The sequence below is a fragment of the Tympanuchus pallidicinctus genome, unplaced genomic scaffold, assembly GCF_026119805.1.
Source record: "Tympanuchus pallidicinctus isolate F22 unplaced genomic scaffold, pur_lepc_1.0 scaffold3, whole genome shotgun sequence".
NCBI classification, from domain to species: Eukaryota; Metazoa; Chordata; class Aves; order Galliformes; family Phasianidae; genus Tympanuchus; species Tympanuchus pallidicinctus.
Window position 1 is genome coordinate 106,705,883 of NW_026294747.1, and position 15,870 is coordinate 106,721,752.

The 15,870-nt window shown below is 41.8% G+C and overlaps 1 protein-coding gene across 3 annotated transcripts in view; it reads right to left on the minus strand.

Moving 5' to 3' along the window:
* Positions 1–9,859, minus strand: part of GOLGA4 (golgin A4) — a 58,355-nt gene extending 48,496 nt beyond the window's left edge. For all 3 annotated transcript variants that reach the window (XM_052693322.1, XM_052693321.1, XM_052693320.1), the window contains exons 1-2: positions 9,650–9,859; positions 5,922–6,017 (exon numbers count right to left, since the gene is read on the minus strand). In XM_052693322.1, coding sequence (XP_052549282.1) covers positions 5,922–6,017; positions 9,650–9,736 — 183 coding nt within the window. In that variant the 5' untranslated portion in view covers positions 9,737–9,859. The remainder of the gene's footprint in view (positions 1–5,921; positions 6,018–9,649) is intronic.
* Positions 9,860–15,870: the final 6,011 nt, after the last annotated feature.

A 15,870-nucleotide genomic window follows, 5' to 3' on the forward strand; every position in this document is an offset into this window, starting at 1 on the left:
GGTAGAGAATCCAATTGTTTCTAGCATGCTTCTGACCAGAGAGAACTTGCAAAAATCTAAGTAATGCTTTAATTAGTTTTCTCTAGTGCTCTGAATGCCATCAAATTGCTCTTAAAGCCTTTTAGAGAAAAAAACTAAAACGCTACTAAAATCTTTTGATATTCTATGCTTCAAGCATGCTCCATGGTAAATGAACAAATGAACTCCCTATTGCACACTGACTTTTAACTCAGGCACCAAATGAAGTGTGCGATGTTGCTGATCTTTTATCATAACACAGAACTTCTACTTTATCTTACTGACCAACAGTAAGGATTTCTACATTTCAGAAAAAGTTAGAAATGAGATAAATTATGTAATTAACCAAAAGACCAGATGATGCTACACTTCTTTAAGTACTATGTATTGTTGAGAGTTAATCTCTTCAGGCTTTTAGAAACAGAGTTTCTTCAGCCCTCAAGTCTGGTCTTGGTTAAGCAGTCTTACTTGTTCTTTGAAGGCTGAACCCCAGAACCAATCATGCTTATAGCTTCTGCTATTCTTCCTCCGTCTGAAGAATCACCCCGCTCAAATCTACTTGTGCTCTGACGACTCTGAAGAATGGAATGCATAAACTAAAGCAGCTATGACCCCTACATCAAAAGCTTTCTTAGAAGGCTGAGAAAGAAAAGACAGAATTTAAGGGGGATTATGGTGCAACTCAACTCTTACTGTTCATGGGAGATGGGAATTATTGAATCAATTCATATTGCATATACATAACACTTGCTTGGTTGTCAAAGGCAGTCATTCCCTCTCAGAGTTTCAGATGAAGATGCTGTTATGTAAACTTGCAAATTCACACATTTTGTTAGCCAAGTACATCATGGTGCATGTGCATTTCAAGTATATTGATGTTTAGAAGCTTCTCTAATTGTATGTATACAGCTTTCCATGCATACGTGTACAGTAAAACCAAGGGAAAGAGATTATACTACAAGCTTGACTAAAAGACAAGCCAGTAGTTCACTCATTCTGCTCAAGAAGCCAGGGATGTCAGCTATCAGGTGTAACTAAGAAGAATATACCATTCCCCAACAGTAAAGGGGAAAAAGAAGAAAAAAAATAAAAGGAAAAAAAAGTTTATCTGCCCAATACGGGGAAAGCCAGAAAAGTTGTGAATAATTCAGTAATTTGCTGACCTTACACACACACTTATTGACTGGGTTTGTGCAATTCATAATGATCTCTTCATACCTCGTTTCTACTGTGTTCGTGGAATTAAAATAATGGAGAAAGAACTCAAAGTTCAAGAGTTCTCTCCAAATAAAAAAGCTTCAATCGATGAGTTCTGAACTGCATTTACAGGAAGAGGTAATACTGAACAAACAGCCCTTTCTGGATTTGCTTTCATTTTCATGAGCTATCTAAACAAATCTGTGCATGCATCAAGAGCTATAAAAAACTTCAGATAAGAACTAGGTTGTACAACCTCCAAAACTCAGTTTTAAGTTGCATTTAACAGAGACTGACCCTGGCAGTATTTATTTGGAAGTACTTCAAACTGGATGAATAGATAAAAGATGCAGCACTAACAAAGGTAGAAAAACAAAAACTATTTCCAGTTTTATTTGGGTTCCTTTATTATTAGCCTATGCTAGAAAAGTGTTTCAATTCATTTTAGAAGTCAGCATAAAGTCTGAGAAGCCCACTGCTAGTTTATCTTTAGCTCTAAAGGGAGCTAAATATACGGTGCTCTGCTGTTACTTCCATGACACTCCTGAGGATGTGAGTGATATCTGGACCTGGATAACTGACAAGTCCTACACAGCAAGCTATTGGCTGTTTGCTCGTGCTTGGTGGCCCCAAACTACCTTTCTTATCTTCACTGGGTGGACACATCATACTACATAGGTCATATATTGCTCCCAAAGTAATGCCTCCCATTTATTTCCATGGAAACCACAACAGATTCAAAGAGCACAACAGCACCACTTCATTGGCAGAGCAAGTCAAAAAGCTGCATGACCCTGTGGAATCTGGTTTGTCTTTCAAGTTGCTGCCCACTCCCAAAACACACCACCTATTGTCTCACTGTGCTCACATACACTGTTTGGTGTCCCAAAACGTTCACCAAGTGTCAATGAATATCAAAAAGTGCCATTTTTTCCACGTGGATGAATTCAAGGACACACATTTGCTTCAGATGCACTTTCATATCAGATACCATTCTGTTAGACTGCCCCTCTGCTGCCATCTTTCGCATGACAACAAAACGTAATGGAATACTGGTGGGAAGGTTCAACCTTTGTCACCATATTACCAACATCCATGTCTGACACAGTGGGCCAAAACAATAAAATAGGAGGCATTACTTACGGAGCAATCCTTGTGCATACCAGAAAAATTTCAATTTCTAGGAAAGATAAGGAGTATGATTGATGCATTTGCCCTCAAATTCTGCTCAACAGACTGAAATTTGAAAACCAAACTCTATTCTTCTCTGGAAAAGACTGGAAGTAGCAAGAATTTGGTTTTAATCACGCAGATCTGTTTTGAATGACAAGAAGTCCGACTCAGAAAGCACTTGACAGACAACTTGTTTGAAGAAGTTCTAGCTAAGTATCAATAAATGCTTTTATCTCACATTCAAGCCATATTTTGCAAACTACTTGCAAGAAGAGACCTCTGCTTTTTCTTTATACAGAAAACAAAACAAGCTTCTCTGTATCCTCCATGGAGAGTCACAGCTTTATTGAAACAGAAGCCAAAGAATGAAGGCAACAATAAAAGAAACTTATGCTAGTGTTCCATAAATGAAGTGCAGAGGTTTCTTAAATCCGACAGCACTTGCAGTTAAAAAAAAAAAAACAAAGAAAAAGTTGTCACTGAAGAATATAAAGTAAGAATGTTTGCCTGAAGGTTTTATTGTAATTCTTTGATCACAATCATATTGCCAATTACAAGTGTAATTCACTCTGATTTTTTTAAATTCTAAAAATATTGAATTTAATTGCAGTTTCCGCATGCCATACCTGTAGCCTTGACACTGCAGCACCAAAAGTGTGAAAACATCTTTACTATGAGAGTGGTGAGGTGCTGGAACAGCTTCCCAGAGAGGCTGTGATGCCCCGTCCATCCCTGGAGGTGTTCAAGGCCAGGTTGGATGGGGCCCTGGGCAGCCTGGGCTGCTATGAAATGTGGAGGTTGGTGGCCCTGCATGTGGCAGGGGGTTGGAGATTCATCATCCTTGAGGTCCATTCCAACCCTGGCCATTCTGTGATTCTGTGAACATTTATCTATTGAAATACCTATTAATCTATACATACTAAAATAGAATAGACCAGTGAGAGGTGAAAAAACGCACAATGGAACTCCAAAACACTGCAGAGTTCTATTTGCTTAAGCTTTCTATACCATGTTGGTTAATACCTATCCATGTACTACAGAAACATTACAGCATCCTTCAAAGCCAAACATTTTCAGTGAATTAAATGTTGTCTAACCTTAGTTCTTTGTAACACCGTTGACAACATACATAACATATGAATGATCAAACAATAACATTGCTTAAAATTCTCTCCTCCTACTCTATAATTACTGTGTGCATTTTCAGAGATGGTCTGTAGTATCTGCATCTACCTTAAAGCACTATAAATATTGCTACTGAGCTGAACTTTAGGAAAGTTCAACAAATACACTTGAAAGACTTTCTGCTTTTAACCAGTCCTAATACTTATATCCTAATACTTATGAGGAATATTTGGAAAAAGAAGCTTTCATGTCATTTATCTTCCTTTTAGTAAAATTTCCATTTGATGTGAAAACAGACCTTATTAAAAAACAGAGATTTTCATTCCTTTAGCATCCTTACTGCTTTCAGAATTTTAATTACAGAATGTGTTTCATAAGCAAAATTCTCATAACAACTCCCTATGCCAAGGGATAACTATAAATCTGGGGTCACTTTAGTACTCCACTGCCATTCTTAATCTTATTTCTCCCTCTCTCTCCGATCGTTCCAAGAGTAATCACTGTATTTAGAGCATGATAATGTTCTTCCAGCAAAACCTGGCATGTCCTGTGGGGGATTCTTTGCTTCTCCTGTTTGTCTTGAAGAGCAAACTAGAAAAAAGAAACTGGGGCACAACAAAATCAAATGAAACACTAGAAGGCAAAATTGGCAAAAATGAAGAACGACCCAGGAAGTGTTGATATATATATATAGGTAAAGTCAGAAGAGCTCAACAATACTTCAGAATGTTTTCATTTCTTACAATACGACGTTATCAGAATGGTAGAGACAGGATTTGTTTGTCTTAATATTTTTTATTAAATCAACTAAAGAAGAAGATAAGCTTTTAGGAATATGAACCTTCTTCAGATACGGAATAAAAGCAGCCATTCCCAAAACTAAAGGCAAGTTAAAGAAAACTACTCTGAGTTTGACTCAATGAGTAAGTTGTACTATTTGAGTGGACAAAACAGTTGGCACTTGCATAATAAAAGGGAAGAGGAGAATAACCACTTACTCTTTTCCCTTATTATTTGCCACTGAAAACAGAGGAAAATTTTGTGTTGGCAGTGCCAAATCAGTGACTGACAAAACCCAGTGAATCAGTCACAGACAAACAGCACTGTGTCTCATAGCTTCACTAAGCATATTCCACTAAGCTTTTGCTGCTTAAAAGTGACTTACCACCCCAGTCAGATTGTTCCTTTAACCTTTATCACATTCTACTTGTTGTCTTGAGGCACTTAATACAAAAACAAACAAATGCAGCGAAGTACTTTCCTAAAATGCTTAATAATTTACCAGGGCTTACACTGCTTGCTCACACTATGGAGTATCAGTTCAGAGAAAGCCTCCCTCCAGTGACAAATGGAAGTTGTTCTATACATGCAAGAGTACAGGAAAAAAAAACCACACTATTTATTAGAAGCCTTAATATTGCTGTTCTAAAGCACAAACCAGAACCACAAGATAGTCTTTGCCTTGTTTCTGCTATCACTGCAGAAAACAAACCGTCAAGCATTAATCACTGGCAGTGCTTTCAAGAGTGTAAGGCGAATTTCAGGATAACTGGTTGCCAGCTGACAAAAATGTGTTAAAAACTGAAGCAGGTGGGCCCATGGTAAGAAAGTGCACCTTTTTCTCTTCTCTCCAGTCAAAACCAGGAAATTTGGTTTTACACCTAGGAGCTGAAGATCTCCTTTGACAATTTCACAGAATCACCAGCATTCCCTGCTTCACCACTCCAATCTATTGCACATTCTCTAAATCAGTTCTTTTTTATTTATTTTTAATCCTGCCATTAAAAACAAACAAGCAAACAAACAAAAAAACCCCAGCAAAACGCACAGTGCTCAATCTGAGCAAGGACGAGTGCAGATTATCTCCAGTTTGCTTATGCAAGCCATTGCAAATTTAATCATATTTTATGCCCGTATTTTTAGGCTGCTGTTTTCTTGTTTGTGTTTGTCTGTTTGTTTCTTTGAGACTGTTCTGAAATTTGATAATTATTACTGGTACAGTCAGAAACACAGATAAGGCTTCACTTCAATACTTTAGGCACGTTAGGCCAATTTACCCCAACAGCTAACAGAACTCCCCCAACTTTTCAAACAAAAAGGAAGAAAAAATAATCTCTCTGAATGTCACTTCTGTCACAGTTGCTGAGTTCAGCTCAGGGATAAGATTATTAAAACTTCAAGAAAGATTTTAAAAGTTTCTTAATGTTTAAGTTACAGCTTCAAGTTCCATTTCACTAGCAGTCAACACTATGGGATTTAACCTATAAGACTGTTCTTGTGTATAAATGCACAAGAAATAGACTGAGAAACAAAAGAAAATGTTACTCAACACAAAGCTGTTTTTGTTTTGCTTTTTTTAAAGGAAGTATTAAAGCAAAAAAAATACAGACAACTAGTTCTCAACTGACCTCTTTGTCTGGTGTTGAAGTGCCTTCGTCATTCTGCTCTGCCAAAGAAGATGATCTGCTTCTTTTGTCAGTTGGTGGAGGAGACTTGGGGGGAACCTATACAGAAATCACATATATCAACAACCAATAACATCACCAGTTCAGAACTAATTTATTTTTAATTATTAATAAATAATTAATTTATTTCATTTATATTAGCAATTACTAGCTATAACATGTCAGCAAAACCCTGTGTACATCTTCCTTTTGAAGAAACCAAAATCAGCTTCCTATGCCATTTATGACCGTACCCAGCACAAAGTCTACACAGCATAAAATGTCATGAAACAGCCATGAAAGCATGCAACAAAATACTTATTTTGATTATTAGCAACCATGGTGCTCTTTGTCCACACTTGAAACTCAAGCTTCATAATACAAGTCTGTATTAACACTTGTTTAAAGTATTAATGCGTTATGTTTATGTTCAAGTTTAGTTTATGTTAACATGTTCATGCTTAGTTTATGGCTCAAAAGTTTTGCACTGACAGGCATTTGATCATTCACACAAGGAATACCATCAGATTCCTTTAAGAAATTAGTAAAAAAAAACTGACTGAAGAAAAACTTTTTTAAAGACTGTTCAAAATAAAATAGCATCTAAGCAAAAGAAAAGGGCAGTGGCAGAACATGATGCATTTTCTGATGTCAGTACAAACTTGTTCCTATCAGCACTGAACATCCATCCAAAGGCATTTCACAACTCCGTGCTGAGTGAGCTTGCAACAGGCCAAGCCAACCTAAGTATAGCTGCCAGCCTCTTGCTTCAATATCCACTTGGAGAACTTCAATACCAAAGTAAGGAATATTAAAATATCAGCAAGTTTTACATACAAAGAAACTACTGAGTGAGATTTCCCTTTAGATAAATGCAACAACATAAACCAGACAACAGTGTCACCATGAAAAAAAAAAAAGTTTCAAATCCTTTCACACTTTGTTGCAGCACCATCATTTAGATTGCATACATAAATTCTTCCCCACGAAATGTCTACCTCAAGACCGTGACTGTGCTGGGTGCTCTGAAAGGCTACCAGGCACAACAACAGCAACCTATCCCAGCTCCTCTTCCTTCCACCATCTAGCCTAAAGTGAGTTATATGAAGAAGACATCTCGCCCTCACCACACAGAGTGAGAAAGGTTTCCAAACGTTCATCAGCACTTAGCTGCTGTTTAGAAGGAGTTCGAAGGCCTCTCTTTGCTCTGCCCTGGGTGGTTGTGCATTTGGTATTGCTGCTGGCACTCATCTGGCCAGACAATTTCGAGCCATTTCACAGGCACCGCGCAGGGCAGCAGGAGCAGCCGTTGATCCCATGCAACAAACAGCACAATTCCAGAACTGAAGTTCAGAAGATCAAACGGTTGCCTCCAACTGCAAAAACAGTTTTTTTCTCCCTGTCAGCAGTCAGAAGCTGACGTGTCCTCCATCAGACAGGTTTTCAGATGCAGGGAGCTAACATCCATTAGCTGACCACTCATGTGGAAGAGGAAAGCCTGCAAAGACCTCATGAGAAAAAGCATTCACATGAATGTTACGATGGGAGAAATGGTGCCTGTGGATTTAATCAGTGTTCGAGAGGTAATTACAGCCTCACATACCACAGCTAGAGCACAGCTGACAAGTGTGGTGTCCCAGAGAGGGGATGACAAGTGAGGCCTCCCTGTGACAGGGTACAGGAACAAAAAGAGCAAAAATGAATGCGGATGCAAGTCCCATAGAACAAAAAGTGTTGAAATTTGGAAAACTTGGCTTGAAAGTATTTCACCAGGTGGTAACTCATAGTGTCTGTCATAGATGACTGAGCACACAGTAAACTGAACACAGTTTATTTATGTATCTAGTAAGAGCAAGGGAACAGAAGTACTTCCTACACCCTTGCATGGCTCCACCACATTCTTCAGGCCTCAGTACCTTTGCCCTCCTTCCTCAGTTACAGAATCTATTTTGAAATGAGGCACGGGAGCTAATAGATCAGTTTATTCCACTTTTAGGAACAAATATAATGCCAATTTCCTGCTAGTAGTACCAGAGATCAAAGAATAAGTAATACTCCAAGAAATTTTCACACATAAACAAAAGTCTCCTCTTGTTCTGTCTGCTCCTCCATGTCAACCTTTGAGTTACACAGCCTGCCCACAGCAGCGCAGACTGGTTGAAAGTATCTTATATTATGTTTCATAAGACTTAACAGTGCTAACATTTGTCCTGTTAACACTGTCCATGCTAACAACCAAGTAAAGACTATAACATATTCTTGTGGATGTGAGAGAAAAATAAAGAAGTGCAACCACTTCTGCCATTTGGGCCCAAATTTATCCACCATGTTGATTTCTAATAAGTACTCGTATATAGTGAAAACACTCACACGTAATGAGTGTCCTGCTAACTGGGTGAAAACATCGCTTACTAAGTACTGTGATCTGGTTGTTTAGAAGTAAGAGTAAGTTCTGCAGCTCTCTTACCACTGTACTTGAAAGTTCAGCACTCATACCAACTCAGTATGCTATTCTGACCCGACTGTGACAAAAATTACTTCTTCAACTCTCCAGAGAAGACTCAAAATGAATAGATATGAAAGGGCTCAAACTTGAGAAGCTACAAAACAGGACAAGGAGAAATGGTTTGAAGTTGAGGGAGGGAAGATTGAGGTTGGATGTCAGGGGGAAGTTCTTTACTATGAGAGTGATGAGGTGCTGGAACAGCTGTCCAGAGAGGCTGTGGATGCCCCATCCATCCCTGGAGATGTTCAAGGCCAGGTTGGATGGGGCCCTGGGCAGCCTGGGCTGCTATGAAATGTGAAGCTTGGTGGCCATGCATGTGGCGGGGGGTTGGAGATTCATCATCTTTGAGGTCCCTTCCAATCCAAGCCATTCTGTGATTCTGTGAAAGAGCTTTGCAGACAATCTATCTCCAGAATTACTGCCCCTATTTGACAGGTAAGCAATTAAAACAAATATTAAGTAGCTGAATGTCAGCAGGGTCGAAACCAGGAGACCACACAACGCCAGATCACCCATGCATCATGTTTCATCCAGCCCGGGCACAGGCAGCCGATGGCTGATCTGTCAGAAGAGCGCAGTTGCCGCCTGCAGCCTGCCATTAGCACGAGGCTGAGTTTACATCCCTTTTACTCTGTTAGATTCCAAGATTTGAAGCATACCTAACCCAGCGCAGACTCAAAAAGGCACAGGCTACAGCGCCTGTCTCAGCACGAAATCTGATGAAGTAAAGTTAACTTGTGTCATGGCTTTTTTACCCAACTGGCACAGAGAAGATTTCTGCTTTGGCACACGCATGAAAACATCACATTTCTGGCCATGGCTGCTGCCAAAGCCTGCACACAACAGTGCTTCATTAGGACATGCAGTTTCTAGAAACCAATGCTAATCATGTACCTTGACAGAAGTATAAGTAAGAAAGAAAAAAAAAAAAAAAAAAAAAAGCCAACAAAATTATCGCTAAGGACAAAAAAAAAAAAGTAAAAGTCAGAACAAAATTTTTTTCCTCAGCTTTTCCACCTTTAAAAACGCGCATGGGGCTAAACCGAGCGACAGCCGGCCTCCAAATGAGGGAAGCTAAAGGGACTGGGGGGATGTGACGGGCGGACAGCAGGACGACAAGACCTAACTCTAACTCTAACTCTAACCCTAATCCTAACCCCCCCACCCCCGGCGGTCCCTGCGCTACCTGATGTTGGTTGGGGGCGGCCCGGCCCCCAGCGCCGCGCGGCGGCGTCTGCTCCTCACTGATCTTCTGCTTCAGCTTCTTGAACATGGCGGCGAGGGGAGCGCGCTGCCTCCCTGTAGTCCTTCTCGCCCTCCTCCCGCTCCTCCTCCTCCTCTTCTCTCGCCCCTGCGCTGAGACGGCGATGGCCCCCTGCCCCGCTCGGCCGCCGCCGGCTCCCCCCTCCCACAGCAGGTGAGCGCGTCGCTGCGCCTGCGCGGCCAACGTGGAGCCGAGAGCTCGGGGCGGTACGGGGCGCGGCGAGGCACAAACTTCCCACGGGAATTCGCCGCGCTCCGCAGGCTCGGATCCGGCCCGGCTGCGGGGCCGGTTCAAAGTCCGCCCCCGGGGACCTCGAGCGGGTCCGGGAAGGGAGCACGGTGATGGTGGGTGGGAGAATAGGCAGCCGTAAATGGGTGGCGCGGCGAGACGGAGCCGAGATCCGAGTGGGAAGCGCTCGAAGGGTCGTCACCGCAGGACGCGGAACGAGCTCGGGTGGTCCTGTGTGGAGAATGAGCTCGGCGATCCTCGCGGGTCCCTTCCGCCATCCCGTGATCCTGTGACTCACCAAACGCCATCCGACGTTCCTAAGCCCTTCCTCGTGTGACGAAGCTCTTCTCCCTGCCGCCCGTTGCTGGGTGTGTGAAGGGCTGTGGAAAACACGCGGGCTTGGTTCGTGGAGCTGGCAGAAAGCCTGTCTGCTGGCAGCCACCTCGTGTCCTGTTCTATTTGCGAACCTGAGGTGTGTTATTTACAGATAGGATGTGAATAAAGCATCACTGTTGCGGTTTTCTATTTGAATCTGGGTGGGAGACATTCTTGGCCACTTTGCAGAAGCTTTGGATAGCTTGCTGGATTTTCTTAATTATTATTATTTTTACTGTGTGCATTCAGTTCTGCCAGTGAGACACAGCGAGCTATTAAAGCAGCTGCCATTCATTCTCCAACCGTGGGATTATTTCAAAACTGTCATGTTGCCGATGATGTCATACAAAGGCTAGAAATACACAAAGGGATTTGCAAGAAATGCTGAACCATGAGTCTTCTATATAGCACTGCTCTATGAATACATTTGGTAACCACAAGCATCCTGACATAGAATCATAGAATGGCCGGGGTTGCAAAGGAGCACAGTGCTCATCCAGTTCCAACCCCCTGCTATGTGCAGGGTCACCAACCAGCAGCCCAGGCTGCCCAGAGCCACATCCAGCCTGGCCTTGAATGCCTGCAGGGATGGGGCATCCACAGCCTCCTTGGGCAACCTGTTTGCACTGAAATACACTGCTATCACCTTTAAATAATTTGAGGGGGAAAAAAAGTATGTAGATGGACAGTTCACTGTGCTCTGACCACAAAAATGAGCAAGATACATTCACAGCAAATATATATATATTTAATATGTGGAAAAAAAGTAATTTTGAACAGCGTATTTAGCAGTAGATAAAGTGAAAGACTGGTTGTGATATCTATCTATAGGTAGATTTGGAAACAGAGGACTAGGAAAGAGTTTTTGAGACTAAGATGGCAAAAATACCTGAAGAGCAGCTCACAGGGATATGAAGCAGAGTGAGTGATTATATTTAACTGTGGTTTTAAAGAGGAAAAATTTGCTACTTGAGTCAGATGGCTTCTATTCCCTCTAAACCTGGCATGCAGTAGCATGGACCACTCCCAGGCGGCATGTTAGGGCATTGCCCAAGGAGTGCTCTGGAAAACTCTCTAACCACTGCACCTCCAGCCTCACCTCCAGCCTCCCAACACACACATCCCCTGTTACCACACCTCTGTGCTTTGTCACAGTGCTGCTCTGTCTCTGCAGCACCTGTAATTAGACTCTAATTTTGAGTGTCTCTCTAAATGTACTGTGTGAATCTGATGGCTGGATGCATATTAAAAGGAAACTAACTCATACAGCCATCAGATAGAAAAGCTGAGTTTACGGCTGCCTTTCATCTTGCAGGGCGTTATTATCCAGGTAGACTATCTGTCCAGATATCAGTGGGGTAAGTCAAGTTTTTCTTCCTTTCTCCAACCATGTATTATCTCAGGCATTTATACAAACTGGGGGAAGATCCCCTTGAGAGCAGCCCTGCGCAGAAGGACTTGGGGTCCTGGTGGGCGAGAATCTGGCCATGAGGCAGCAGTGTGCGCCTGCAGCCCGCAAGGCCAGCTGTGTTCTGGGCTGCATGAAAAAGGGGCGGCCAGCAGGAGAGGGAGGTGATCGTCCCCCTCTGCTCGGCTCTTGTGAGGCCCCATCTGCAGCGCTGCGTCCAGGCCTGGGGCCCCCAGCACAGGAAGGACGTGGAGCTCTGGGAGCGGGGCCAGAGGAGGCACTGAGATGAGCAGAGGGCTGGAGCAGCTCTGTGTGAGGAAAGGCTGAGGGAACTGGGCTCGTTCAGCTTGGAGAAGAGAAGCTGCGGGGAGACCTCATGGTGGCCTTCAGTGCTTGGAGGGAGTGAATGAACAGGAGGGGGAACGGCTGTTTGTGAGGGTGGGTGGTGATGGGACAAGGGGAATGGTTTTAAACTGAGACAGGGGAGGTTTAGGTTGGATATTAGAGGAAGTTTTTCACCCAGAGGGTGGTGAGGCACTGGCACAGGTTGCCCAAGGAGGCTGTGGATGCCCCATCCCTGCAGGCATTCAAGGCCAGGCTGGATGTGGCTCTGGGCAGCCTGGGCTGCTGGTTGGCGACCTGCACACAGCAGGGGGTTGGAACTGGATAAGCACTGTAGTCTTTTTCAACCCAGGCCATTCTATGATTCTGTGAACCATGTCTTCTTCTTCTATTGCCACTGCCTGCCCTTACTTTTGTCATTTTTCCTTTTTTTCTTTTAAAGCATTTATAGCTTTGTTCATTCTTTCATAAAATGTACAAAACATGAAAACAAGCTCTGTATTATTTCATTGGAAAAGTTAGTTCTTGTGTTCTGAGTATATATATTCAAATTCGGAAGATATATCTGATAATTCCACAGAATATGTTCATAAGCCTTCAAATTGTCCAGTGTCTGGGCAAGTTTGATTAAAACATTTTGCAATATACAAAGAATTTACTCTGAGCTCAGTGAAGTCCTGGGGGAACTGTCTGGAGTCACAATAATTCCCACCCCTTCTGGGTGACAAAACCCTTTATGCAATGGAATAGCACTTTATTCATAGAGGGTAAGTCAGATAAAGATAAATGTATTTCTGCACAGTTCTGGATATGGTAGATAATCAAGAATAAAAGTCTGTTCCCAAGTGAATCTGTAGCAGTTATTAACGTATCTCCGTGGGAATGGAAACTGAGCATTAATGTAAGAGACTGTTTTCATAGCAGTCTAGACTTCCCTAATTGTCAGTGACAGGGGCCCACATATCCCTGCAGTCCCATTCCTCACCTTGTGCTAGAGCCAGTGCTTGTCAGGCCTTTCCTCCAGCCATTGCTGTGTGTTGATTTTGCAGAAAACTGAACTGACAAAAGAGCAAATAACTATCTGCTGACTTACTGTGCTGGGTCTCTTGACTGCAGAAGAGCCAGAGGCAGCCAAAAACTAGATAGCTTTACATTGCTGGAGTTCTTATTTCAGATCACTCAGGAGTCTATGGTCTTTGCTGAGCAATTTGCTTAATTTTAAACTGAAGTGATCCCACTAAGTGCTATTTCAAGGTTAGCTAACAAGCGGCTCTGTTTCTCAATCAGTAACTTATCTTGGCTGCTAATGACAGTATTCATGAGATGGCCTCTAGTCAGCCTAACCTGATTTTCAAAATGCTCTCTTTAAGTTATTGCAGCTCTGTGGAAGTCACAAGAAAGCCCTGGGGATGAATTATGAATGTGGCTTTCAGTACTGTTTTCCACACCTCAACTCCAATTACTTTGTGAAAAATGTATGAATCTGCTAACAGCTACTTCTTTCAATCCACTCCTCCATCACAAATATGGAAAGACATGAAAGAAGGAAGCATCACATATGTAGCATTTCTGATAACTTTTTATATCGGTCCATATTTTTTGAAAGGAGGTTTGTCATCAAGAATTCTTGAATTTTTCTTTATATTATCATCTCATTGGTGAACGAATGTCTGGTAAAAACATTGCTATTACTCCTACTGAATCTTATTTGACGTAGAAGAAATTGCTATAAAAAACAGTCTAATGTGAACTGGTAATAACATATATGTAAGCAGAAAGCAGCACTAGCCTAACAGCAGGAGTTACTGCCCTGAGCTTACGATGCATGTTGCTGCTCCTTACATACAGCTTATAGAAAGTTGGATTCTGTTGTAATTGCAGTGTGTACTACTCGTAACATTCAAAATATTAATGTTGCTGTGGTGTATACACAGGTGCATAGTAGTCAGTATCAGTCAGGAAGTATTTCAACACCAGTATTTCTTTATTTCAACACCAAAGTTACAGACAACCACACATTATCTGATAGTACAGTGAGAACGGTGACAGGTTTTTATAGATGTAGCTTAGGGAGTGAGAAGCATCACAGGTCATCCAGCCCAACCTCCCTGCAAAGCAGGCCCCCTACAGCAGGCTGCACAGGTAAAGAAGTAGTTACACAAGATACATCCTTTAATTATATTACTGTGACTACCAGTTTTAAAGCGAAAGCTGGACTTAATGAATAGGCAGAGTGCGTCTTCAGCCTGATTTGACGGATAATTTTCTACCTAAATATCATGACTCACAACTACCAGCAGATGTCAGTGTTCCAGAACATTACCACTGCCTCTGTGGTCACTGTCAGTGAGTGCAAAACTATACCGGCAATGGAATGAGAGTTCTAAAATACGTGGAATAGAGAATTGCCAAACAAAGCAACAAATAAAAACCTACGATAACTATTTAACCATCTAATCCTTATGTGTATGAAGAAGAGACTGCTCTAAGTAACCTGCTGGATATCTAATAGTACATTTCTTTATTGTGTGTCTGGTTTGATGGTTGCCTAACAGTCTATTTGTGCATTTATATGTTCATCTGTGCTGCTCTGCTATTGGTCTGAGCCCAGTGAAGGGAAAACTGAGCAAAAAGGTTCACCAACAACCATCTGAAAAAAGATACATGTGAGAGGAATAAGATCTGAGAACTTGTGGAAAATGCACAAAGCTATGTAGAGAGCAAGGGCAGTGCCTGAGAAAGCTGAAAGACAGCCCAGGACCTGCAGTTGTTTCTTTTGTTGAGAAGGCAAGAAACTCACTTCAGAGTGAGGAAAAGCTGACAGGCATTGCTGCTCTGCACCTTGGAAAGGAAAGGAAGCTTTCTGCTCTAGTGGGAAAGTTGTTCAGAGGTCATATTTCATGCAACATGCTGCTCTTCCCAGAAGTACAGAGTGCAAGCTCAGGCTTTCAAGGCTACAAAGAGCCACTGGGTAAACTGAATCACTGCTTATGACTGCAAGGCAAGGAAAATATCTGGATTCATGCAATTGAATAATTTCAATATTCAATAGAATTCAATAGAATAGAAACATAAGCCATGAAGAGATTTAACAGTGAGGGCCAGGATCTTGCAAGAGTCTTGCAAGAGTCTTGCTTTCTTAAAACAACAATAATAATTTTATCTCTATCCTGGTTAAGTGGCATTCCCATTCTGCTTTGTCTACATTGTCACAACTCTAAACTTGTATTTCACTTTAATTGCTGTACTTCCTTTAAAATCTCTGGATGCTATGAAAAGGGAGATAAGGATGCCATAAAACAGAAAATTCTTCATATCAACAGTGATGCCAGTCATGAGTTCAGTTCTATATGAGCTGGCAGCAGATTCTCATTTGAATTTTTTTTTATTATTATTATTATTATTTTTTTTAATGTACAATAGAATGAAATCTGTGTGGGCAGGGGCCTTATATCTAAGGGAGCAAAGAACCTGCTTCTGAAGGCACAATGTCTTTATGGTAGATTTGCTGGTTTCAAGGAGTCCTCAGTTTGCTTCCCAGCACTGCTCTGCTCATCAACCCTGGGCAAGCTGTTTTGCATTTCTGTTCTTCTGTTGGTCTTTTAAGCAAGAAAGGGATGCTACCAATTTCTTGCAAACACACGTGGTCAGATTTTCTCTTTGCTTTCCCAATTGCTGCTATAAAGGTCACCCTTTTAAAGAATACCGATAGACAGATTCATAGATTCAGTTATTTCCCTGCTAGGATTTTTCTATGATCATATTTCCCCTTAAGTTCTGTCTTTAAGAA